Source organism: Macaca thibetana, chromosome 10 (assembly GCF_024542745.1).
Source record: "Macaca thibetana thibetana isolate TM-01 chromosome 10, ASM2454274v1, whole genome shotgun sequence".
NCBI lineage: Eukaryota > Metazoa > Chordata > Mammalia > Primates > Cercopithecidae > Macaca > Macaca thibetana.
Window position 1 is genome coordinate 82,037,799 of NC_065587.1, and position 26,733 is coordinate 82,064,531.

The following is a 26,733-nucleotide window of genomic DNA, read 5'->3' on the forward strand; positions in this document are numbered from 1 at the left end:
GGCTTCCTGCCAGGGATCAGATGCCTTTAGTTGTTGGATAATATCAGAATTAGATTATCAAAAGCAGTTAGAATTTGGTTAAGACTAAGGCCAATTTGTATCTCGGTGGTTCCTGTCAAATCTAAAATATGGTCCAATAAATGTATTTGGCTGAATACATCCATCAATGACTAAATGCCATTGGCCACTATTGTGAAACTGAAGTCTCTTTTAAGGGATTCATGGTCAATACATCCTGGAGGTGTTCCACTGTCCAGTGCTCAGTGGAATACGAGAAGACTGCCTGTAATCAAGGTTCACACAAGAGAAATTTAACATAGCTAGTAAGCAACATTCTCCCTTCTACTTTCAAAAGGAAAATTATTTGGCTGGGTGAGCTTAAAAGAAATGCTGAAGGCACACCTTAGGTTTGATTTAAAAACCTAAGTTGTGGCGCTGTCAAAGTGGTAGACCTCTATCAGATAGTTTTTAGAAAGAGCTCTTTTGCCACCATTTTGGCTTGAATTGCAGGGTTCAGGGAGGAATGTCTTTTCTTGCAGCTTCCAACAATTTTTTTTTCCTGTTCTGAGAACTCTGAATTCACTTGCCAGCTGGTTTATTAACTTATTAACATTAACTTATTAACATTAACTTGCAAGTTGGAGTTGCAGTTTGACAAAATGTAATAACCACTGCCACTTCCACCAAAGGAGCAGGGTGAAAATTCAGGTGGCATCACTCTTGTCATAGTCAATACAAATGGCACCTTTGCAAGCATAACTGCAGTGTAAATGGGACCTGTGGTGTGACGGTCCTGAGAGATTTCCTACAACTTCCACCATCACCTCTTCCTCTACCACAACTACTGCTGCCACCACCACCCATCATAACAAATGTAGCATCTATTACACACACTTCACTTTTATCATTCAACTAATTTTCAGAATTCTATCAAAGCATCAATAGTATTCCCACTTTAACGATGAGGAAACTAAGGATCAAAGTTGTAACTTGTCACGGGTTGTAAAGCAGGGACTCCAGGATTGAAATCCAAGTCTGACTAATTCTAAGGCACATTCTGTCGAACATTATATGCCTCTTTAAAGACAGTCTTACCTGGGGAACATAGTAAGACCCTGTCTTGACAAGAAATAAAATAAAAATTAGCCAGGTGAGGTGGTGTGCCCCTGTAGTCCTAGCTACTAGGGAGGCTGAGGCTGGAGGATCTCTTGAACCCAGGAATTTGAAGTTATAGTGAGTCATAATCGGGTCCCTGCACTCCAGCCTGGATGACAGAGAAAGATCCTGTCTTGTAAAAAACAAACCAAGATAGTCTTGCTAATACCTTTTTTAAGACTTTCAAAAAATAGAGGTATGATTTTACATACAATAAAGTGCACAGATGTTAAGCAAAGGGTTTGATGATTTTTAATGATTTGTACCCCCATGAAACCAAATCCTAAAGAGAACATTTTCCACACAGAACATTTCTATTACTGCCCCCAAATTCCCTTGTGCCCTTTTCTTGAAGCAATCACTTTCTGATTTCTATCACCATACCTTAGTTGGGCCAGTTATTAAACTTCATATAAATAGAATAATTCACTTAGTATTCTTTTATGTCTGGCTTTGTTCACTCAACATAACTTTGTGAACAAAGTTAAAGTTATGGAAGAAAATTATTTAGCTTTGTGAGGGTTTACCCTTGTCCCAAGAAGATCTTATTAAAGTTTTATACATAGGCCAGGTGTCCAGTGGCTCATACGTGTAATCCCAGTGCTTTGGGAGGCCGAGGTGGGAGTATCACTTGAGGCCAAGAGTTTGAGACGATGCCAGCCTGGGCAACACAGCAAGACCTCATCTCCACAAAACATTTAAAAATTATCCAGGCCTGGTGGTGCACCTATAGTCTTAGCTACTTGGGGAGCTGAGGCAGGAGGATCGTTTGAGCCCAGGAGTTTGAAGTTACAGTGAGCTATAATTGTGCCACTGCACTCTGAGTGGGTGACAGAGTAAGATCCTGTCTCTAAAGTAAATAAATAAATAAATAAATAAATTGCATTATTTAGGTAAATAGGATGATTTTATGAGGTTTTCAGACATTGAAGCTGAGAAAAGTTAATAGTCATCAAGATTCATACATACATAATTTACATTTGAAATGATAAAATAATGAAAGAAAAAATATCTCAAATAAATTGTAATTTCCAGTTCAAACATCTATTCCTATATCAAATTTGATTTCTTAATTTATCTCTCATTTACATTTCTTTTCTGAATCTCTGTTCAGAAATAATCTTTTGTTACACACAATAAAATCTTTTTAGCACAAATAATCTTTTGTGTTACTGCCCTAGTCTTAATACCACAAAGTCACCTGTTTTACCTTGGTTATATTTTTATCTTTAAGAGCAGGATACACTTATTAAGTCAGTTGTGCCCCAATAACCTTGTGAATAAAACATTTGAGAATTAAAAACAAATAAGGGTGTTATTATTTCACTAATCCTCATCCAATTTCAGAAAAATCACTTCCCTAAAGCAGCAACTTTGCCTGAAAAATTCTTTATATCCCTAAACAGATGGAAAGAAAAGTGAAATTATGAGAAACCTATGGCAGTTTACTAGATATTGTGTGCTTTTAGTAGTTTAACACTGGTAATACTTGAAGGCCAAGAGTAAATTAATAGGATAACATTTTAAAATGTATACTTAATCAAAGTTTAAGGTATGTAAGCAGTTAGGTAAGCTTGTGAAGAAGCTGACCAAAATACATACATCAGGAGATACAAGTGTCCATCTAAATTTCCTCTTTCATTTTTTTGAAAGAATGTTTTATTAAGGTTGTTGAATGTATAATTTCCCATTTTGGAAATCTTTATTGTAAAGACAATTCTTTCATCTGATGACAAACAGCATCCACACTGCCGGTGATTATTCTGGCCCTCCACATTGAATAAAATGTGGTTTTATTTATTTATTTATTTATGAGATGGAGTCTCCCTGTGTTGCCCAGGCTGGAGTGCAATGGCGCGATCTCGGCTCACTGCAACCTCCACCTCCCAGGTTCAAGCACTTCTCCTGCCTCAGCCTCCCAAGTAGCTGGGACTACAGGTGCGTGCCACCATGCCCAGCTAATTTTGTGTGTGTGTGTGGGTGGGGGGGGTTTTGTATTTTTAGTAGAGACAGGATTCCACCATGTTAGCCAGGATGGTCTCGATCTCCTGACTTCATGATCCGCCTGCCTCAGTCTCCCAAAGTCCTGAGATTACAGGCATGAGCCACCATGCCCAGCTGGTTTCTTCCTGAGACAAAAATTTCCGTCTATAATTCTGAGACAATATTTAATAATTTCTGCAGTGTTTGGTGGACCCTGCTGCATCAACAAATCTGGTAATTCCCTTCCCTCAGAATGCTGTGAAACTGCAGAAGAGTTGGATGGTATTCCTGCTGATTTCAAAGCTGATACATTGATTTTTAGGGTTGCCTCTTCTGTGGAGGAACACTGCCTTGATTACAGTACAGTAGCTTAACAGTAAGTCTTAAAGTCTGGTACTGTAAGTCCTCTAACTCTGATGTTTTTTAAAGTTGATTTTTGCGGTTCTAGGTCCTTTAAATTCCCATACAAATTATAAAATCAACTTGTCAATTTCTTATTAAAAAATATCTGCTGGAATTTTTATTGAGATTGCTTTGGATCTATAGCTGAATGTGGAAAGAATGACTATCTTACTGTGTTTTCCAATCCATGAATATGGCATGTTTCTCTATTTAGGTTGTCTTCTATTTCTCTCAGCAAGGGTTTATACTTTTCAGGGAACAGGTCTTGCACATCATTCGTTAGATTCATTTCATGTCCTCTGAGAATAACTACGGTTTTTACTATTTCTTTTCCAAGTTTTATCTTTTATTTGCTTTATTGTACTAGTGGAGCATCCAATAAAATACTGAATAGAAGTGATGAGTGGATGGCCTCTTTGCCTGCTGTCCGTGTTAGAAAGAAAGTGTTCAGTGTTTCACCAATTAGTATGATTTTAGCTGTAGGTTTTTGATAGATGATGCCCTTAATCACACTGAGGAATTTTCCTTGGATATCTCATATTTTGAGATTTTTATCATTCACACAAGTTGAGATGATCATATGGAACCAAGAGGAACATATGGGTTTTCTCCTTTATTTTGGTAACACAGTCAATTATATCAATTAACATTTTTAACAGCTTTACTGAGATATAATTCATATATCATAAAATTCATCCATTTAAATAACTGTTCAATTCAGTAGTTTTTAATATATTTGCAAAATGTGCAATGTTCTAATTCCACAACATTTTCATCACCTCTAAAAGAAACCCTGTGCCCATTAGCACTCACTCCCCATTCCCTTACCCCTACCACTAATCTACCTTATCTCTGGATTTTCCTATTCTGGACATTTCATATAAACAAAAATCATACACTATGTGGCCTTTAGTGTCTGGCTTCTTTTACCTAGAATAATGTTTTCAAGGTTCATCCAAACTACAGTATGTATCGGCACTTCATTCCTTTTTATAGCTGAAAATATTCCATTGTGTGAGTATTTCACATTTTGTTGATCCATTCATCAGTTGATGGGCATTTGGAGTGTTTCTTCTTTTTTTTGCTATTATGAATAATGCTGCTGTAAGTATCTATGCACAAGTTTTTATGTGGACATATCTTTTCATTTTCTCGGGTATATACCTAGGAACAGAAGTGCTGGGTCACATGGTAACTCTACATTTAACTTTTTGAGGAACTGCCAAACCACTATCCAAAGTAGCAGCACCATTTTTACATTCCTATCAGCGATATATGAGGGTTCCAATTTCTCCACATCCTCACCAATACTTGTTATTATTCACAATTTTTATCATAGCCGTCTTATTGGATGTGAAGTGGTATCTACTTGTGGTTGTGATCTGCATTTCGCTAATGACTACTGATGTTGAGCATCTTTTCCTGTGCTTACTGGCTATTTGTATATGTTCTTTAGAAAAATGTCTACTCAGATCTCATGCCCATTTTAAGTCTTCTTATTGTTCAGTTGTAAGAGTTCTATATATGTTCTGGTACAAGCTCTTCACCAATTATATGATTTGCAAATATTTTTTCCTATTTTGTAGGCTTTTTTTTTTTTACTTTCTTGATGGTATCCTTTGAAGCGTAAAAGTTTTAAATTTTTATGATGTCCTATTTATTTTTTCTTTTGTTGCTTGTGCTTTTGGGATCATATCTAAGAAATAACTGCATGATCCAAAGACAGAAAGATTTACTCCTAAGTCCTCCTAAGAAAGGTATAGTTTTAGCGCTTAACATTTTGGTTCCTGATACATTTTGAGTTAGTTTTTATATATGGGATAAAGGGCCCAACTTCATTCTTTTACATGTGGATATCCTTATGTTCCAGTATTATTTGTTGGCAATGACTGACTTTTGAAATGTTAAGTCACCTGTGCATTCCTTGGAAAAACCTTATTTGGTGTCCACAGGCAATAATGCTGCTGGATTTTTCATCCCAAAATAATAACTTAATAAGCATCTCTGCATATATATTCATGACAGCTATTGGTCTGTAGTTTTCCTTCCTTGTAACATCTTTGTCAAATACTGAGGTTACCCTTGTCTCACAAAATGGGTTGGAAAACAACTCTGCTTTATTTTTCTGAAAGAAATGGCATAAGATTAATGTTATTTCTTCCTAAAATGTCTGATATAAGATACCAGTGATACCATCTGGGCATAAAGTTTACTTTATGAGAATGTTCTGCTTATAGAAATTCAATTTCTTAAATATGTAAATGGTTATTTAAATTTTGGGTTTTTGTGTGTGTTTAGTTTGTTAAGTTGGTTGTTTTCAATAAATTAATACATTTCATCCAAGTTGGTGCCTCTGTTGAAATGAAGTTAGCCATTTAATGCCTACAGAATCAGTGATCCTGCATTACTATTTCCTTTTCATTCTTGCTGTTGGTATATTTGAGGGTTTCTTTCTTTCTTTCCTAATCATTATTTCTAAAGCTTTATCAATTGCACTAATTTTTTTTCAAAGAACTGCCTAGCTTTGTTTTTCTTCATTTTAAAATTTCTTTTCTATGTTATTGCTTGCATTCTTATTTTGATTATTTTCCATCTATTCTTCTTAAAGCTTCTTAAGATTATAGCTTAACTCACTTACTTTAAACTTTCTTTTCTACCATAAGTATTTAAGGACATACTTTTCCTTTTAATGTTTTAATTGCATCCTATAAATTCTGATCTATTGTTTTCATTACCATTCAGCTGAAAATAACTGCCAGTTTCTCTTGGTAAATATTCCTTATGAACTTGAAAATAATAACTTGTTGAATGTAATGTTCTATAAATAAGACTTTGGTCAAGTTGGGTCTATTATTCATATCCTTACTAATTTTTATTCAAGTCATTTACTATTGTATGCCTTATTTCATACTGAGAGAAAGAAGGATGTTAAAGTTTCCAACTATGATTGTAGATTTGTCTAGTACTTTTATTACTCTCAATTTTTGCTTCTTTTACTAGGCACATATACATTTAGAAGTTTTATACCTTTTTAATTGAATTGACCACATTTTCAATATGAAATGTCCTGTTTTATCTCATATCTCCTATGCTGACACTAATATAGCCATATCAGTTTTCCTTTTTGAAAATTATTTTATTTCTAATTTTTATCTCATTGAACTTTTTCTATTATTTTTCATCCTTCCTGGGTTTGAAATTATCTTTTAAATGATGTGAATATACCCAATGTCAATTATTTTATGTTTTTAATTTTTTCAACTGACATACTAATCATTTTATTTTATTGACACATAATATTTGACATATGTATGGGACACATGTGATTTTTTTTCACGCACACAATATGTTATGATCAAGTCAGGGTATTTGGGGTATCCATCACCCTGAGTATTTATCGTTTCTATATATTGGGAAAATTTCAAGCTCCATCTTCTAGCTACTGGAAATATATAATACATTGTTGTTAACTACAGTCAACTTACTCTATCAAAAATTAGAACTCATACTTTTTATCTAACTGTATAACTGTACCCATTGACCAATCTCTCTTCATTCCCTCCTCCCACTCACACACCCTTGCAAATTTCTGTTATTTATCATTGTATTCTCTATCTCCATGAGATCAGCATTTTTTAGCTCTCACATGTTAAGTGAGAACATGCTAAATTTGTCTTTCTGTGCCTGCCTTACTTCACTTAACATAACGACCTCCACTTCCATCCATGTTGCAAATGACATGATTTCATTCTTTAATATGCCCAAATAATGTTCCATTGTGTATATATACTACATTTTCTTGATCCGTTCATCTGTTGATATACTCTTAGGTTGATTCTATATCTTTGCTATTGTGCTGCACACAATAGCGAAGTTTAAAGTAAGTGAGTAGTGCTGCAATAAACATGCAAGTACAGCGCAGGTATCCCTTTGATGTACTGATATCCTTTTCTTTGAATAAACACCCAGTAGTAGAAAGGTTGGATTGCAAGGTAATACTATTTTCGTTTTTTTGAGAAATCTCCGTACTGTTTCCCATAGTGGCTGTATGAATTTACATTTCTACCAACAGTGTATGAGTTTCCTTTTTTCTGCATCCTCACCAGGACCTGTTATATTTTGTCTTTTTAATAACTGCTATTCCAAGTGGGGTAAGATAATATCTGACTGTCTTTATGATTTGCATTTCCCTGATGATTAGTGATGTTGAGCATTTTGTCACAAGTCTGTTGGCCATTTGTATGTCTTCTTCTGAGAGATATCTACTCACATTTTTTGCCTACTTTTTAATGGGATTGTTTTGTTTTTTTAAACATTGAGTTGTTTGAGTTCCTTGTATATTCTGATTATTAGTCCTCTGTCAAATGAAAAGTTTGCAAATATTTTCTCCCATTCAACTGGTTGTCTGTTCATTCTGTCAATTGTTTCCTTTCCTGTGAAGAAGCTTTTTAGTTTAGTAAGAGTCCTATTTGTCTCAGGTTTTGTTGTCTGTGCTTTTGAGGTCTTGGCCATAAAAATCTTTGCCTAAACCAATGTCGTGAAGTATTTTCCCTATGTTTTCTTCTAGTAGTTTTATAGTTTGGGGCCTTACATTTAAGATTTTAATCAATCTTGAATGGATTTTTAGATACGAAGAGAGACAGGTATCCAGTTTCATTATTCTGCTTATGAATCTCTAATTTTCCCAGCACCACTTATTGAAGAGGGGGTCCCTTCCCCAATGTATGTTCTTAGAGCCTTTGTGAAAAATCAGTTGGCTATAAAGGTATGGATTTCTGGATTCTCTATTCTATTCTATTGGTCTATATGCCTGTTTTTATCATAACGTTTTGGTTACTATAAGCTTGTAAGGTATTCTGAAGTAAAGTAGTGTGAAGTATTCAACTTTGTTCTTTTTGCCAAGGATTGCTTTGGCTATTTGGGCTCTTCTGGGGTTCCATATAAATTTTAAGATTGTCTTTTCTATTACTGTGGAAAATACCATTGGTATTTGGTCAATAGGGTTGTTTTAAAGATATTAATTCTTCTGATCCATGAGCATGGGATGTCTTTCCATTTGTCTGTGTCCTCTTCAATTTCTTTCATCAATATTTTGTAGTTTTCCTAGTAGAGGTCTTTCATCTCCTTGGTTAAATTTATTACTAGGTATTTCTTTTTAGTTATTGTAAATGGGATTGCCTTCTTGATTTCTTTCTCCAGGCAGTTCATTATTGATATATAAAAATGTTACTAATTTTTACATGTTGATTTTGTATCCTGGATCAGGAATTTCCCTCAAGCAAGGTTTGGGATCTGAGTCCAGGTGAGACTCTAGAGAATTCTCCATTCTTATAGTCCAGGCACCAGCATTCTAACCATGGGAGACTTCTCTTTGTTTATAGGCAAGCCATCAGCTTTCCATGATGCTAAGGTGTTCGTTTTGCTCTTTGTAAGCTCCTCCAGATTTCTGTGCCATGGAGTATTTCTTCACTCTCTTACCCTGGCACTAGGCTTTGGTACAACATTGCCTTGCCCTTGATGAAGGCCCTGTACATGTTGGGAGCAGGAGAGGTTTTTAAAACTCTCTTTTGCTTTAATCCAGCCTTCTGTTGCAACTGTGTTGCAGTTGATAAAGGACCACTATTGCTTATGAGTTGTCTTGCAGCTCTCTTGCTATGCTTCTAGTCTTTCTTCGGCCACTGCCATGTATTTGGTGAAAACCTTATGCACCTTAATGAAACACTCACAATTCTTTGCTCTGCTCCAAGCTTTTGGTGTGTTGCCACTTGATGAAGGCCTCATAGAGAAAAACTGGTGGTGGGTATAAGCTCTCTGTGAATGGAGTGTCTCAGGATTTTAATCTGTCACATCAGCTCACACATGGCCATAAAGAGTTCATTAAAAATTTGGCTGATTTATCTTTATATACCTCTGTGTTGAGTTTGACTCCTCCTCCTGCTGCTCTGCCAGGGAATAAAGAAATCGGAGGCTTTTGGTCTCCTAGCAAGGGCTTGTCTCTTTCTGGAATTTAGTTTACTTAAGTTTTTCTCTACATATTAAGCTCTCTGGATACTTTTTAAAAATTTATGATTCTATAGATTATGCAGCTCATTCACATAGTTGGGAGTAGAAGCAACAGTCTCTTGTAACTTTCTTCATTCTAATTAGAAGTGGAGTTTCTTTTCACTTCTTTTGATAACCTCCTCTTGTGTACGTCATGTTTTATATTTAAGTCTTCCTCCTAAGGCTTTATGTGAGAGGTAAGTTTTAAGCCTAGCAAAAAGCACTCAGAAATCTCATCTCTGATATCCTTTGTAAATATACATTCACTGAGTTTTTTTAAAAAAGTCCTGTAAACCATCTTCATGAAGATAAAACATGTTAGAACACAGTAGATACTACATTGGTATTGCAAAACTCCTACTGAAAATTGAATAGCAAATACTTGTTTATGTAATCTGGAATGTTGGATTTGGAATTCTGCAGATTGGAAGCAACATCAAGGACTTAATGGGGTCTAGTCATCTGTATTGAGATAGATAAGGTTTTGCTTCCTCATTCTTATCATATCGTATCACAGGAAGGGCTTAAGGCGAACTAAGGATTTCTTATGCTCATATGACAGATGAGGCCTCTGGGATCCAGAGGCAGAGTGATCAAACCACAGCTCACAGTGTGCATGGAGTGGGAGGGCAACCCAGGCTCCAACTTCCTGGCACTGCACCCATCCCAATACTTATTTATTTTAACTGCATGGCCCAAAGAACTAGTCAGATGTGCCAATAATAGAAATCCTGGCACGACCTCATGAGGTTTGGAAGACTTCATGGCATTAAAATAGAAAATGTTAAAAACAAAATGTAAATATCACTGAGTTACCACCCAGTGCCCTGTGCTTTCCCTAGGTTAGGGAAATATGGTTTGGGCAACATCTGCCCTGTTTCAGTGGCATGTGTCAGAGTATGACACAGGGTTTGTCACACAAGGCAGAGAAGCATCACAAATAAGTATTTGTTGGGCGACAGAGCGATACTCCGTCTCAAAACAACAACAACAACAACAACAACAACAAAATTTGTTGAGTAAAATTTTTTTTTTAGAAAAGCTGAGTAATATAACAAAAAACATCCTAAGAGGAGAGTACCTTGATCATGAAAAAGCTTAATCTCTCTTAGATCCCACTGGAAAACAAGGAACTATTATAGAAATATTTTGCAAAATATTTGTAATGGGATGTGTTATTATCTGAATTTTGGTCATTCTAGTCAGGAATTCAAAACGAGAAAAAGGCAATAGTTTGGGGGAATGTAATCATTCATCCAATGCAGACTTAGTTATAAACCAAGGGTGATATTTTTTGAACTGCATCATTTCAAGTACAAGGCCCAAAGAACTAATCAAATGTGCCACAAGACCCAAGAGTGACATTTTTAAATTTTTTAAATTTGAAAATAATTTAAGAATTACAGAATACTTCTGGGAAGATCTATACATCCTTTACCAAGGTTCAACTACTTTTGCTCCATTTGCTTTGCAATTTGCTATTGCTCTATCCATCCATTCATCCACTTAATATATTTTTCTGAACCACTGAGAAAATATTGCCTATATTATGGCCCTGTACCCCTAGATGCATTAGTATATATTTCCTAAGAATAAAAATATTATACACCACAGTATAGTAACCAATCTCAGCAAGTTTAACAATGATATGACACTTTTTACTATCCATATTCCAATTTTGTAAATTGACCTAATAATGCATTTATAGCATTTTTCCGATATAGGATCTAGTCTAGGACCAGTTACTGCATTTAGCTGTCACATCTCTTTAGTATTGTTTCCTCTGGAATACTTCTGCAGCCTCTGTCTTTTATGACATTGATATTATTGAAGAACATGGTTCTTTTTTTCTTTCTTCACAGAATGTTCCTCATTTTAAATTTGTCTGATGTTTCTTCACAGTTAGGTTCAGGTTATATATTTCCAGATGGAATACTAGACAAGTGATACTGTATCCTCAAGTTATCATAGCCAGAGGCACGTATTGTCCATCTGCCCCTCATTGGTGGTATTAATTTTGATCACATGGTCAAGGTGTTGCCTGGTTTCTCCATTATATAGTTATTATTTTTCCCTACAACTAATAAGAAGTCTGTGGAGAGACACTTAAAGACTGTAAAATAGTCTGCTCCTCCTCAAGGAAATTTTTATAACAGTATTTTCACTGTAGTTATAAAAAGTGACCTCCACATAATAAAAGAAACCTAATTTCACGTATGATAGTTGAGTAAGTTCCATGCCAGTTTTAACATCTGTTTCTATTACAGTAGTCCATGCACACTGGGTGTTTATTAAAAACTCTTCATTAACTGTCTGCTATCTGGGTAGGATATGGGCAATCTGTTTTTAAAATTCAACTGGTACCGATGCCCTAATTTTGACTCCTTAGAAAGAAATCTTCACCTTATGCTATCAAAGCAGTTTAGAAATTAAATTAAATGATTTAATTGCAATAACATTCTTTTAAAAAGGAGACTTGTAAAAGAACCTAGCTCTATTCATATTATATACGCATTCTGGTTACAATGATATTGATTATTATCCAGCCTTTTCTAAGCAATATGATTTTTAGCTAAGCTTTAATTCAAGGCTTTAACTTGGATTAAACACAGCTAGCTCATACACGTTCAAATGGCCAGGTGGCTTCAGTTTCTGAGTTTGGTAACAAGCAGAAGGAAGACAATTTTTGAAAAGCAGGGCACAAGTGTTTTAACTTTTTAAAATAGTTTTTAAATTTTAAATATTTTAAGATGCCTTCTTACTCATTGTGCTACCATAGCTCTCAACATTATGGAGGAACATGCTTCGGAAACCAGTCACAATGCTGAATGGGTATGCCACTAGTTAGCTCAACTATTCTTTTATAGAAGTGAGGAAACCAGAGGGAGAAGAAGGTCCAAAGCTTAAACAGAATACAAACATTGTTACAGCCCCTTTTCACTTTTGAGCTCAGCCTCTCATCTACAACTTTGTCTTACTTGCAATACAAAAAAAATTCTAGCATTTATAACAAAAGAGGTAATTTTTCTTTTTGATCAATAGAATTTGGCAGCCAAATCATTCGTGTTTTTGTTTTCAGGTTTTCTTTTTTTCTTTCTTTCTTTTTTTTTTTCTTGAAAGTATTTGTAGTCACAGGCTCAAAGGGGAAAGGAAGGAAGAGGGATTAACTCTCTTCAAGGAAGGTCAAAAACATAATTTACAAGAGGCAAGAGGGCCAGCTGTATCTGCTGGCCCAATTGACTACCAGCTGGAGAATTTACCAACAATAAGAAAACCATGTCTACCAGATGTCAAGCAATATAACTGGAGGCCAAATATCTTCGGGCTCATAGCAGGACTCTCCACTCTTTACTACCTATATTTCACATTAAATAGTAAGGTGTCTTTCATGGGCCACCAGCAAGGATAACAAAAAATGTCCATACAAGGGACTTATAACATAATCATACCTGACCAGACTGGCTTCAGTGCTGAAGTCCACTTCAAATATGCTCTTTTGTTAAAAAGCAATCTTAGTTCTGAATCAATATGTAAGGCGTCAGAGAAACTGAAATGGCTGCAAGCTACTCTTATGCAAGGATTCTTGGGGTTTATCAGGCTTGTTTTATGTATGGGAACTGTTTTGTCACTGAGAAGAAATGAATCTGAAAATATGAATAACCATTTTCATACTTATTCATTAAACCTATGCTGTTCAATATGGTAGCCATGAGTCACATGTGGCTATTTAAATTTAAATTAAGTAAAATTTAAAATTCAGGTCCTCAATCAAACTAGCCACATTTAAGTGCTCAATAACCACATGTGGCTAGTAGCTTCCCTGTTGGAAAACAGAGATATAAAATGTTTACATCACACAAAATTCTATTAGACAGTGCTGTTCTAAACCCTTAAATCACCTTTAAAATAGGTAATTGTATTTCCATTCCATATAAATTATGAAACAAAGCAATCTTTTACGTACTCTCTTAGGAAATAGGTCTACTAACACAATATGAATATTGTACCAGGTGAAGGTGAAGCAAAGGGGGAGGGTGGATCTCAGTAATATTTTCACAATATAAGCCAATCCTTGTCTGAATAAATGTTCTTTATACTACTCACAAAAGTTCTGTGGAACTACAGTCTGGCTGGATAATATACAAAGGACAGTCGGGATGGGTATTACATGACAAATAAGCAATAAAGTGTTCTTTATTATATTTATCCTTTATCTATGATTCAATCTGTATCAGACAGTTCATATCAGAAGTTTTCCTATTTTATATGTCAAAATGTGCAAAATAAATCATTTCCTTTAAAAACAAGGCTGCACAGCTTCACAGCTTTAGAACTGAGGGACTTTAATGCCAAGTAAACATCACAGGCCACAGCTGTTTCTAAAAAATTTATGAACAAGAAGAACATGAGGCCAATATAAAATAAAACCCACAAATCAAGTTGCTTACTCCAGGCTCAACCATCATGAGTCCAGGGAAGCCAAGCAACTCCAGAGACGGTACGTGGATGCCTATGTGATTACCGTAACTCACTGAGGGATGTGGATGCCTATGTGATTACCGTAACTCACTGAGGGATGAGTGCCACGGGCATGTGGCACATGGACAAAGACCTTTGATTCTGCCCATGGAGACACCATGTCAGGGCATGACAGAACACACTGAAAGATCAGACAGGTCACACTTCCAAGCATGTCAGCCACCTGTGCCATTAAACATGCAGGATGGGTCAAAGCTTGTTTGACTCAGTTTCCTTTATTCCAACACTCCTTGCAGAATCATCCATCTGCAATCATCCATCTATGTCAACTCATCAGCTTCACTCCCATTTTCTCTTCCCAAATCCCAGTTTCCTCTTTTCTACTTATTCACAATGGGCAAAAAGGAAGAAGCTGGGAGCTGTGGGGGAAGGTGGGCAGGCTTTTCCTAATGCTCCCTTGCTGTGTCACCAAAAGCAAAATAGATATGCTAGTTTTCTCTGGAGCTGTTAGCATTGTTAACTGTTCTTATTCAGATTCTTATAAAGATCATAGAGCTACTGCCCAAGAAAAGCTGAAAAAATTCATCCACATCAACTTAGCTGGTTAGAGGTTTGTGCGATGGCTACAAGGTTTTCAGGTTATGACCCAGTTTTTTCCCGCTTACCTTGGCTTTCCCATCCTGGGCTGACATATATCCAACACACATGCTCTCCGTCGTGTGGCTCCACAGAAATTCCACTGCCGTAAAAGAGAACACAAATAGGCACATTCAGATCATAGATGGAAAATAAATCTTTGCTTTTTAATAGAACAGTTAAAGATAGCTTTATATTTAACACACTCAGTTCCCCACTTTCCATTTGCTCCTTCATAAATGTCAAGATGATTTATCACTAAAACTGTGTAATGCCATTTACTGTGAAATGAAAAATGTATTTCTTTCCTGTCAAAACTTATGATTATTACATGTAAAATAAATGTTCTTCTGTTTGACTCTTGTAACATTAAATGCACACACACATTGATATATACGGTATACAGTGATTTAGTAAATGTAATATTCCATAGTGTGGTTTCTTTTAAAACACGCGCACGCACACACACACATCTTAAATTCTATTTTTATTGAGATGGAGTTTCGCTCTTGTTGTCGAAGCCGGAGTGCAATGGTCCAATCCCAGCTCACTACAGACTCTGCCTCCTGGGTTCAAGTGATTCTCCTGCCTCAGCCTCCTGAGTAGCTGGGATTACAGGCATGTGCCACCACACCCAGCTAATTTTGTATTTTTAGTAGAGATGGGGTTTCACCATGTTGGCCAGACTGGTCTCGAACTCCTGACCTTAGGTGATCCACCTGCCTTGGCCTCCCAAAGTGCTGAGATTACAGGCAAGAGCCACTGCACCCGGTCCTTAATTTCTAAATACCATTCTCTACAAAAAAAAGAACCAGGATTCTTTGGAAAAATGGGGCAGAGAAAACATAAAGTGAATCTGGAACATCTTGTTGTACCAGAAAAGTAAGGAAATGCTCAAAGAGTAAAGGAGACTTATCAAAAAGACCCAGGGGTCAACTCGAAGGGCTCTTACTGGCAAAAATCTGTGCCTGTCAAAATAAATAATGAGAGTAATGAGTTACAACCACTGAAAAAAGTAGGAACCAATGAGCCCATACTGATCCAAACAAATAAATGGAGGAGAAGACAAAGCTCTTCCTTCAGCAGAATGCCAACTAATAAGTATAGAAAAAATAACAGAGTTAGAAAATAATGGTTGCTAAAACTAGCAGGTGGAAATCTGAAGAGGGACGGGCTATTTAAATAGCTTCAAAGTATCTCTCCAAAAAACCTTATAACAGGAAAAACTGTTAGTTCACTGTGGAAACATTTGATGGACTCCAACTTAACTCAATGAACAAAGCTAACACCACCAATTAAGGCACAAATCAGCACCATGTGCCTTTTGATAAGATACCTTGAGACACAACACTTCTGTGGTATTTGGTATTCCTGACAAAAATGCATAACCAGAATTGAATGAGGAAACATCAAACAGACTTGAAATAGCAACACTCTACTAAATAACTGGTTTGAATTCTTCAAAAATGCCAAAGTCAGAAAACACAAAGTTGCGAAACTTCCTGTTTAAAGAAGGCATGACAACTCAACACAATGTGTCATCCTGGATTGTACCCTGGACTCGGTGGTGGGGGGAGATGTTGTAAGGGACATTATGGAGACAATTGATAAAGTTGGAAAAGGGACTGTGAGTTAGACAGTAGTGTTATATCAATACTAAAAGCCATGACTTTGATAACTGTACTGTGATTATTTAGCAGAATGGCCTTGTTCTTAAGAAATACTCATGAAAGTATTAGGAATAAAGGAGCCCGATGTCTCCAATTCACTCTCAAATAGTTCAGGGGAAAAAATGCACTTACTTGTTTGTGCGTATGTGCGTATGCGCGTGCTTGTGTGCGTGCAGAGGGAGGCGTGTGCAAGGATGGGAAAACAAATGGAAGAAAAGGAAAACACTGGTTGAATCTGGGAAAAGGAATCATTGGTGTCCCTTGCACTATTCTTGCAACTTTTCTGTATATGTAAAATTATACCTAAATAAAAAGTTACAAAAAGAAAACTACAAACATCCAGGGATGCTCACAAAGCTCTGTCACATTCAAGTACATAGCATCAAAATTCGGAGTTTTCAAAGGCATTTTTAAAGTTGTAATGTACTCCAATAAAAATTTCAAAAGTCCCTGATAATAAAACGGCATTGCTCAACACTAAACCCTGTCCCGCAGGCCATCCATCTGTTTATATCTCTAAGCTAGTTAAGCCTGGAGAGAAGTGTTTGAGTTGAGACCCAACTGTGTGATCCATGATCCTAGCCTCTGAAGGCTTTGCCAGACATATGGGGAAGAAAGAGACAGTAAGGGGCAAAATGGAGTTCCTCAGCTACATGGCTCATTCCTCATCATTAATTAGTTATCAGACCTGCCAACCTGCTCAACAGACGCTCCACTGAAGAGTGCAGGAAAAGTGTCATGCAACAAAGCAAGTTCTCTTCACCAGATGTTTTTTCATCCACACACATCTGCTTTGAACTTCAAAAATCTTGACATCCAGAGCAAGGTCTGGGATAGTCTAACTTGCCTAACAGAGGAAAGGCACTCAAGTCTTACCGAAGTTTCCTAGAGTAGTGACAATAAATTTTATTCAAATACAAAGTTAAAGCATTTCTAAAACTGCACCTTTTCCTCGTGCCCCAAATATTAAGGGGGCAACTCCTCAGGAATTAGCCAAGAAAAATCATAAAAATTTAGCCAATATGACCATGAGAGCAAAGGATAAAGACATTACCCCCTTTATTTTTTAAAGATCATTTTAATGATTTTTAAATGTATTATTCTCCCTATAAATGTAGTCTGCTTTCAAAAAATGGAATAAACATAAAAATTTGGACTTATAAAAGAGGATAAATTAGGGTACACTGATTACCTTCATTCAATAATTATTTTTATACAAATAGTTTTCAATAAGATTTCTAGATATAGTGTTTAGGAGTTTTTAAAGAAAATAACTCCATGTCTAAAAATTCATTCTTCACTGTTTTCACAAACATTTATCCCATCCGCCAGTAAAAGGCAAAACATTGTACTGACACATTTTTTAATAATGACAATTCAAACCAGTTATCAGTCATTAATTCATGCTAGCTTTAAAATATCAGAAGAAATTGTCTAGGATTTAAATTACAAAACACTTTTAAAGAGAAATTATTTCATTACTTGTAGTACATGCATAATGCAAGTTAATGTAACAAATTATTTCTTAGTGGAAGACTTCAGGGAAGTAGGACAAGGAGGAGCTAACACTGAGAATCGATGATGTGCCAGGCATTCTCTTTCATAGCAGAACTCAGCAAAGCAGAGATGGGGAACCTGAGGCTCAGAGAAGGGAAGCAGTATGGCTTAAGTCATTTTACTAGGCGCACAGACTGGATTTCAAGCTGGACTCTGGAATCACAAAGCCTGTGGTATTTCATTGTTATATTACTCTAAAATCTACTCAGTATAAGTATTTATAAGTGTGTAGCAAGTATAAGGATTTATACTTGTTACACATTAAGAAGACTAAATTCCTTACAAACACCAAAAGACACGAAACATCAAACACAAACACCAAACACAACTCTTAAAACATTTTAAATCTCTCTTAAGGAAAGCTTTTAAACCATAATGAAACCCGGAGACCATAAAAGATGGCCAAGATCAATATATTTGACTAGTTAAAAAATATTTATAGTGCTTTCTTTCTTTTTTTTTTTTTTAGACAGAGTTTTACTCTGTCACCTAGGCTGGAGTGCAGTGGCACAATCTGAGCTCACTACAGCCTCCACCTCCCAGGTTCAAGTGATTCTCGATTCTCATGCCCAGCTAATTTTTGTATTTTCAGGAGAGACGGGGTTTCACCATGTCAGCCAGGCTGGTTTTGAACTCTTGACCTCAGGTGATCCGCCCACCTCAGCTTTTCAAAGTGCTGGGATTACAGGAATGGGCCACCTTGCCTGGCCTGTTTATAGTGTTTGTTTTTGCCATTCAAGTCAAGAGATGAATGACAAATTTGGGGAAATATTTGTAATTCATAGCATAAAAGGCTAATTTTCTTAATATATAAAGATCCCCTACAAATCAATGAGACAAATATCCAAAGAAAATGCAAAAAGGATATGAACAAAAGGGAATATGAATGGCTCTAAAACATATGAAAAGATAGTCTACATTACTCATACTAAAAGAAATGCAAATTAAAATCACAAGATACCGTTATTCAGGTTTCAGACTATTATCAGACTACCAGGTTTCAGATATCAAAAAGTTTGAAACAACATTGTGTTAGCTGGGAGTGGAGAAAAGAGCAGATTCATACAGCAATTGTGGGAGCATGGCCGTCTGGAAGAACATTCTCTTAATCTGTGGTAATTATGTTCTATAATGTTGATGAACACTGAATTAGCAAACAAATGAGCCACTACAGGTAGGGAAAACACAGGGCTAGGTTCCTGCAAATCTCTGGTCAAAATATTTTTAACAGCGTATCAACAAATAACCTTATTTTATATGTGTTTCTGTTTAATCTTTTAAAAATATTTATTTATTTATTTGCAAATAATTATATGCATAAACACTAGCCAAGAAGAGTTTAATGTTTTCCTGATGCTGGGTAACACGCCCATAAATTTCTTTGGCTTTCAAATTACGCAACAATGCTATCCTCTATGCTTTTTTTATTGGTCATCATTCCATGAATCCACTAATTTAGCTGCTTTTCCATCTTTTCCATTGCTGCATATATAGATGTTACTTTAGCACCTTCTGCAGCAGCATCACATACAGATCAGTGAGTTTCCTCTTCTTTTATTTGGGTGTATCGTATTGTTGATTCATTAACAATGAATTCGCCACTAATAGCACTATAATTTCTGCCTAAATGAAGCTTATCCAAAATGTACGTTTTCCCTCACGAGACACTACCACCTTCTCGCACTTTGAAACAGCAGACAGCACTTCAGCACTATGCTTGGTACAATTTTAAATGGCAAAATCATCATTAAAAAGTGCAAAAATGTGGAAAACATGGCACAAAATAGACCACAAAATGGACACATTTGTAGTACAAGATCTGAAACAGGAAGGCAGAACATTGTCTTGTTCACTTCAGCTGGGAATGTGGACATCAGGTGACTCAAAATGTTTACCACTTCACGCATGTCCACAAGTGACTATGAGAGTGCTGAAATGCTGATTCGTGTATTACAAATAAATGTTAGCAAGTAGTCAAATTAACAAATACAGAATCCAGGAATAACTGAGGATTGACTTTATTTATCAAAATTACACACCCTTTGACCTAGCAAGTCTATTTCTAGATATTTATTCCACAGATATGCCCTTATACATATATGATAACATATTTATAAGAATCTTCATCAAAGTAGCTTTAATTAGCAAGAAACTGGAAACCAATTAATTGCCTATTGGGCATATGTATAACTATGGTACTGTATACAATGAAACACTATGTAACAATTAAAAACAAATGAGGAAGCTCTACATGGATGATATGGAACCAACTACACTGTTTTTCAAACTTTTTGATCACAAACCACAGTAAAATCCAAAACCAAATCAAAACAAACAACAACAACAAAAAAAACTCACACATTGTCATTTACTACACATCTATTTATACCTAAAATTTCACAAAGTAATAATTGCTCTTCTACTTGCAATGTATTGCTCTCTTCTACTGTGTTCTTTATAGTCTACTTATTGCTTTTTAAAAATTCTGCTTCTGACTCACTAAATTGATTTAGAGCTCATTAATGTGACATGCTACAGTTTGAAAAAAACACCAATCTACAAGATAGTTTGGCTAAAAAAAAGGTATGGTGGAGAATAATGTATAGAGATGGTGCTGCCATTTTTGTGAAATAAAATAAAAGAGGATCATGTATGAACATGCTTGTAAGTACACAGGGTCTCTCTGGAAAAGTATCTTAGGAATCGGCAGCAATGGTTGCTCCTGTAGAGGGAACTAGTTGAGTAAAGAACTTGAGTGAAGGGCAATCTATTTTTCACCACCTTCTGAAACTTCTGAATTTATCCTGTTTTCATATATTTCCTATTTTTTAATGCCTCTAAAAATCTTGATTACCTGGTTAATCTACGATATCTATGAAGAACTTCTTACCTGTTTAGATGACGACATTCTGATCTTACCATATATTTTAATTGTCCTTCATTAGAATATATTATCATGATGTGAAACTAGTCTAAAGCTTCCAATTTGTTTCTTGTCTCATGATTATCTAAAACATAAGCAAATCTTAGGATGGGGCATGAAGAAGCCCCTACTTAAAATTTACACTGAACACATATACTTAAGGCAAAACCTGCTATGTTCGAAGAGCAATCAAAACAAATAGAACAAAACACACACTGTACCTGACAACTTCCTCAAGCTGCTTTTCCATCAGAAATTTTAAAAGGTCAAAATCATTATAAGTTTTTTAAAAATAAATAGAGACATTTGTGAGTAAAGTTTACTCACAAATACACAAAATGTATTGTTAGTTAAGTCCTAATTCATAATTAAATTATATTTAATTTACATATAAATAAATTTTATATATTATATAATATATAAATAAATTAAATATAAATTATAATTAAAACTCAGCAAAGAGTAGTACAAAGTTTGCTCAAATACGGTTACACATAAAAATTTACAATTTCAGTAAAAGAGTGGCATTTACTGGCCAGGCACGGTGGCTCATGCCTGTAATCCCAGCACTTTGGGAGGCCAAGGCGGGTGGATCACAAGGTCAGGAGATCGAGACCATCCTGGCTAACACAGTGAAACCCCATCTCTACTAAAAATACAAAAAATTAGCTGGGCATGGTGGCAGGCGTCTGTAGTTCCAGCTATTCGGGGGGGCTGAGGCAGGAGAAGGGCGTGAACCCGGGAGGCGGAGCTTGCAGTGAGCCGAGATCATGCCACTGCACTCCAGCCTGGGCGACAGAGTGAGGAAAAAAAAGAGTAGCATTTACCATCAGTGATATCTGGGAGTCTATAATGTATCTCCTGATTTTGAGTACTTAATCTGAAATTCTTCCATATACTGAAAATTGAAGTTTATGGTAAGAGTATTAAAAGATAATTCTAATAATACAGCAAACCTGGGAAACGCTACTTCATAGCCCTGGAATTTTTCAAGGTATAATTATTACATGAGGGAGACCATGAACTCAGGCAACATGCAGGGTAAATGAGTGGCCTGAAGTGACACATCTGAGCCTGTGAAAGCACTGGCTATAACAGTCTTGGTGTGGTCAAGCTCAAGCTTATTTCCATCTAGAGAAGCTTCTAGCCTTTCAGTAATTACCATTTTCCTTTGGTAGTGACTAGTAACTGTTTATAACCTCAACTACTGATTGAAAAATGCTTAGGTTCTTTAGAAGGCCAAAGCCCAGGGATTTGTGGGACTTCTAGAAATGTCCAGACCATGAAAAGATTCTCATCAGAAAACATTAACAACACACTAAAATAAGTTCCTGAGTAGGTTCAACATGTGAAACATGGACACAGATTTGGCAGAATTCTCCAACGAGCGGCTTCTTAACATATCATGTCATACAAATGCAATGTGAGAAAAGGTACACACTATTGATCCTGTTTCAACATTGGAGAATGGCTTAGAGAGAGATGAGCTGTACGTGTGCACTTCATCAATGATGGATTAATTGCATTATAAGAACCTTCACGATGTATTTGTACTTTATTTTAGAAGCTAGGCTTTCCAGAAAGTTGTATTTAAGAATTTGGAACAAGTAAATGTATATGCCCAACAGTGGTACGACTTCAGTCTTGGTGGAGCTCTGCTATATAAAGCAGCCCTTAATCCCCAATGCAAGGCTTTGCCTCCTAGTGGCATTTAAATCACCAGCTTTATGGGTTAAAAGAGCTATAAGCTACTTATCTCATGATGTTTCCCCTAGGATACTTCTCTTTCAAAATCATCCACATATCACCCTGTTTAAATTAAGTCAGACAAAACAGTTTCCTTACCAGGTTGCAAGTAAGTTTTTTCTATCCAAATGGATTCATTTTTCTGACCAGAAAGAAGTCATCAGCCACTCTCCTCCTCTTTAAAGATATATATACATATATTGTCCTCCAATTGTTGTTAACAACCCCCAGCTGCACTGGCTCCCACACCTACTTAAAACCTCTGTGCTTGGCTTCACATTCCAGACTGGCTTGCAAGGAAAACAGAACTCTAAAATCAGAACTGTCTTGGGCTGGGCAGTTGCCAAGTAAGCTGTCACTCCTGAGCCTTAGGTCAAATGGCATGCCCTACGCCATTCTGCACAGTATTTAAGTTACTCCTTATTGAATAAAGAGAAATTCATTTTTTAAATGGGAAGAATGAGGCACTGTAAATAACACAGCCTCCTCTTATAGCTGTAGATTTTTGCCCCTGGTTGTTAGGGTCTTTATAACCAGTAGGAGGTTTATCTTTAGGAGAAAAAAAAAAAAAATGCAAAGACGCTTTACTGTCTTGACATAGAATCCTTAAGACTCATATAATGCATGTCCCATTATGGCCGTGAAGAAACTTTGACTTGGCATGCTTCCCTGAAAAACTTTCACCACTTAACTGTCTTGGGAGCAATGGGGATTGAGTTCTATAGAATCCTGGTTACACTAAGCCAAGAAAATAATCATTCCCTCTTTCCAAGGCTTGTTCAGATTTGTTCGAGACTAAATAATGAAGGATGCTGACTGAAAAGAGGACGATGTGGGTCAAATAGTAACACAAGCCCTGGAGGACACTTCAATTATCTTCCTGTTTTATCCTTTTATTGTATTAGAAGCTGCTGGAAACAGACGGCCACTTGGTTGGGACTTGGAAGTTCTCTGGTGAACACAAAACCATTCAGTAAAACAAGTTTTATTAAAACACAATTTTATTCATTCAACAAATACTTTTTTAGGATTTATTTCATGGTAAACTCTATTACCCTTGGAGCAGATGAAACTGACTATAAAATTTCCTGAGTGTAATAAGAATTACATAGTCACTAGAATTCTATTCATAAATGTTTGTATTCTATATTTCAGATGGAAAACTTTCTGAGCCAAAAAATAACAATTCTTGGCAAGATAATCGCTAGAACTATACTTCTCATGATGGAAAAGAAAATTACAGATGAAAATCTATTTCCATTATTCAGAGTATATTAGTGATACAATGTATAGAGATACGTTCATGATTTAAAGGAAAGAAAGTTCTGGTATAAACAAAGTGGCAGATTATAGATACTTGCAATCAACATCTTTGTATTATAAAACCAAAACTAATTCTGAAAATATTAATCTCAGAGCACTACTTCATCAGATTAATGCTACTCTTCATCGTTGAAAAGTTTAAATATCATGTCTACCTTATTCACCTTGCATCTAAGTTACTTAATGTTTTTCTTTCCACCTGATCCTTAAATAAGAACTAAACTGTGGCTTATCTCTTAAGAGATATCTTCACTACAGTGAAGATGTAACAATTCCAAAACATTGCTGAAGCACTAAAGAAATGAGCTTCCAACCATGACAATGGACTGTCACGTAGAACAAAGTTTTAAAACCATTTTTAAGATAAAGTTATTCACATTAGACAAACATCTATAAGTACCTCTTTTCCCACTCCCAGCCTAAAAGCTAATTTGCCTTCTCTTTGACGGTTATTTTTATGATCATGTGAGCCCAGCAGAAACGCCTAGTCATAAGTGCTCACTGTGGCGTGTGCCATGTAATGGAAATAAGTGATATTGCTGGTGCCCTAAGAATGAAGCTCCTTTGAAGTATGTGTGTTTATATGTGCTCGCCAAATTTTTAATACCGGTAAAACCAAAAGGCGGTTTGGAATTTTAACTTACAGTAAAATAACCTTTTATCTTTTTAATGTTCCAGGAAGCACCAATTCAATTTAACATTTTTTATTTTGAAACCACAGCATACTTTGGTAACAGCAACAAAACAAAGCACTCGATAAAGAACTTTGCCTATTCTGAAAAGAGGGAGAAAAACACTGCATTTAAGTTCTAATTGGCCACAGTAAAACAGTTTGATTTGATAGAGCTATGTCTACAATGATAACTCCTTATCCTTTCACGTAATTATGTGAGAACATGCAAAAATTTTCATAAAATAAATCATATGATGATATACCATTTATATAAAGTTTAAAATCAAGGAAAACTAAACAATGTATTATTTAGAGATATACAAAAGTGTGAAAAAAGCTTTCAGGAAAAGCAGGGGGTAAACACAAAGTAAAGGATGGGGAGAAAGCACAGTAGTAAGATCAGAGAGGCCCACATGGGGCTTCAAACATATGGGTAATGGGCAATTTCTTAGGCTGGGTGGCAGGTCCACAGGTGTTCATTTTATTATTGTCCTTTATAACTTACAAATTTATTATGTCCTTCTTTTAAAAATATATGAAACATTTCATAGTAAAAGATGAAAACAAAACTGGATAAAAGGGTAGCTGCACAAATGGAAGCAGTATCATGTACGAAACTTAATTATCAGCATTATGAACACATCTGTCGATAGGAAAGAACCTGAAGTTATTCTCCGGGTAAGGTGGGGCTAACTTAATGGCAAGGTAACAATTCCCATGTGTGCTCATCACATAATCAGGCTCTGGATGAACTGTGGGCCTCAGATCTGTTTAGGATGAAGAACTCCAACACAAGCTTGGCACAAACGCCACTGGCTAAATACACAGCCTTTTTTTTTTTTACCTCTAAGAGCCCATATGCCTCCTACCCTGAATTGTTTAAGATTTTTCTTAAATATATGGAATGTGTTTCTCATTAATCTCCATATTCACTGCTTCCTACTGACCACTCCCTGGCAGACACCCCTGAACTTCATAGGGTTTACCAGGCTCCCAACAACACATGTTTTGGTACAAGGTGCAAAATAGGAAATTAACCCATATACTAAGATTGGCTGTTTATGCTATATATTTGCATATATTCTAATTACCTGTATCTAATTACAAGCTTAAAATGGTAAAGAACTCATTTTTTCACCAGAAGACTTGATTTGATATGCCTTTGTTTATCCATTTATTAACCATACTATATACGGCAGCCTCAATAAAGCACTTCTGTAGAGGCCTGGAAAGCACATGTAATTGTACTTCAGCAGGTAAAAATATATTGGCTTATTTTTTCTCTAAAAGCAGAGAGAAAATTAATTCTTTTCAGCTGTTTCATTCCAGGGACAAGCATTTGCTTTGCGTTAAATCAGCGATTTGTAGGCTGGGCTTTGTCAGCAACTCATGATCTGGAGGTAGGAGGTCGCAGGATGGGTGTTGCAAACATGTTCACATCCTAATTGTCCTTTTTACAAGGCTATTTGTGGAGACTTTCCTCTGTGATCCCTTTAAACTGCCTCAAAATCATCTAGTTCTTGGATGCTCCTCATTATCCAACATTTCCAACCAATATTGTTTGTTTTTTTATGAACATGAGGATATATTCTGTTATATTTCATTTTTCTAGAAGAAGAGTCAACTTCTTTTAAAGTTTCTGCTAAAAAATCAATAAAGAAACTCCATTTGGCACCTAATTCATCCATCCAATAATTATTGGGAGCCTATTAAGTTCAATATGACGTGGCTTCTGCCCTTGAATAGCTCACAATCTGGTGTTATGATTCTTAGAAGCAATGGAATTTTCCAGTGCCTGGGAAGATATTTCAAACCTCTATAACCCCTGTGTGTGTCACTGGAGCTCAAAGACCTGTAATTTATTCCTCTCAAATAACTGAGTTCGGAAAAAAAGATTAAGAAGTGCTGGCCTACGAGAAGGGGCTAGGATGTGTCACAGTCATTATTAGAAGGAATGTCAACTGCATGGTGCTAACAGAGCACAAGGAAGGAGCAAATTACCTGGGGGAAGGACTTCCAGAGCATTCGAAGATTCACATTTGATCAGGGTTTTAAAGACTTTTATTGGCCCAGAGCTTAACACAGCAAGAGCATATGCAAGTTATTGGGGGAAAAAGCAAAAATAACTCTTTGGAAGAGAGTGA

The 26,733-nt window shown here is 36.0% G+C and overlaps 1 protein-coding gene across 8 annotated transcripts in view; it reads right to left on the reverse strand.

Moving 5' to 3' along the window:
- Positions 1-26,733, reverse strand: part of TASP1 (taspase 1) — a 403,549-nt gene that overhangs the window by 158,000 nt on the left and 218,816 nt on the right. For all 8 annotated transcript variants that reach the window (XM_050745318.1, XM_050745319.1, XM_050745316.1 and 5 more), the window contains one exon: positions 14,727-14,800. In XM_050745318.1, coding sequence (XP_050601275.1) covers positions 14,727-14,800 — 74 coding nt within the window. Of the gene's footprint in view, positions 1-14,726; positions 14,801-26,733 lie in introns of those variants that run through there.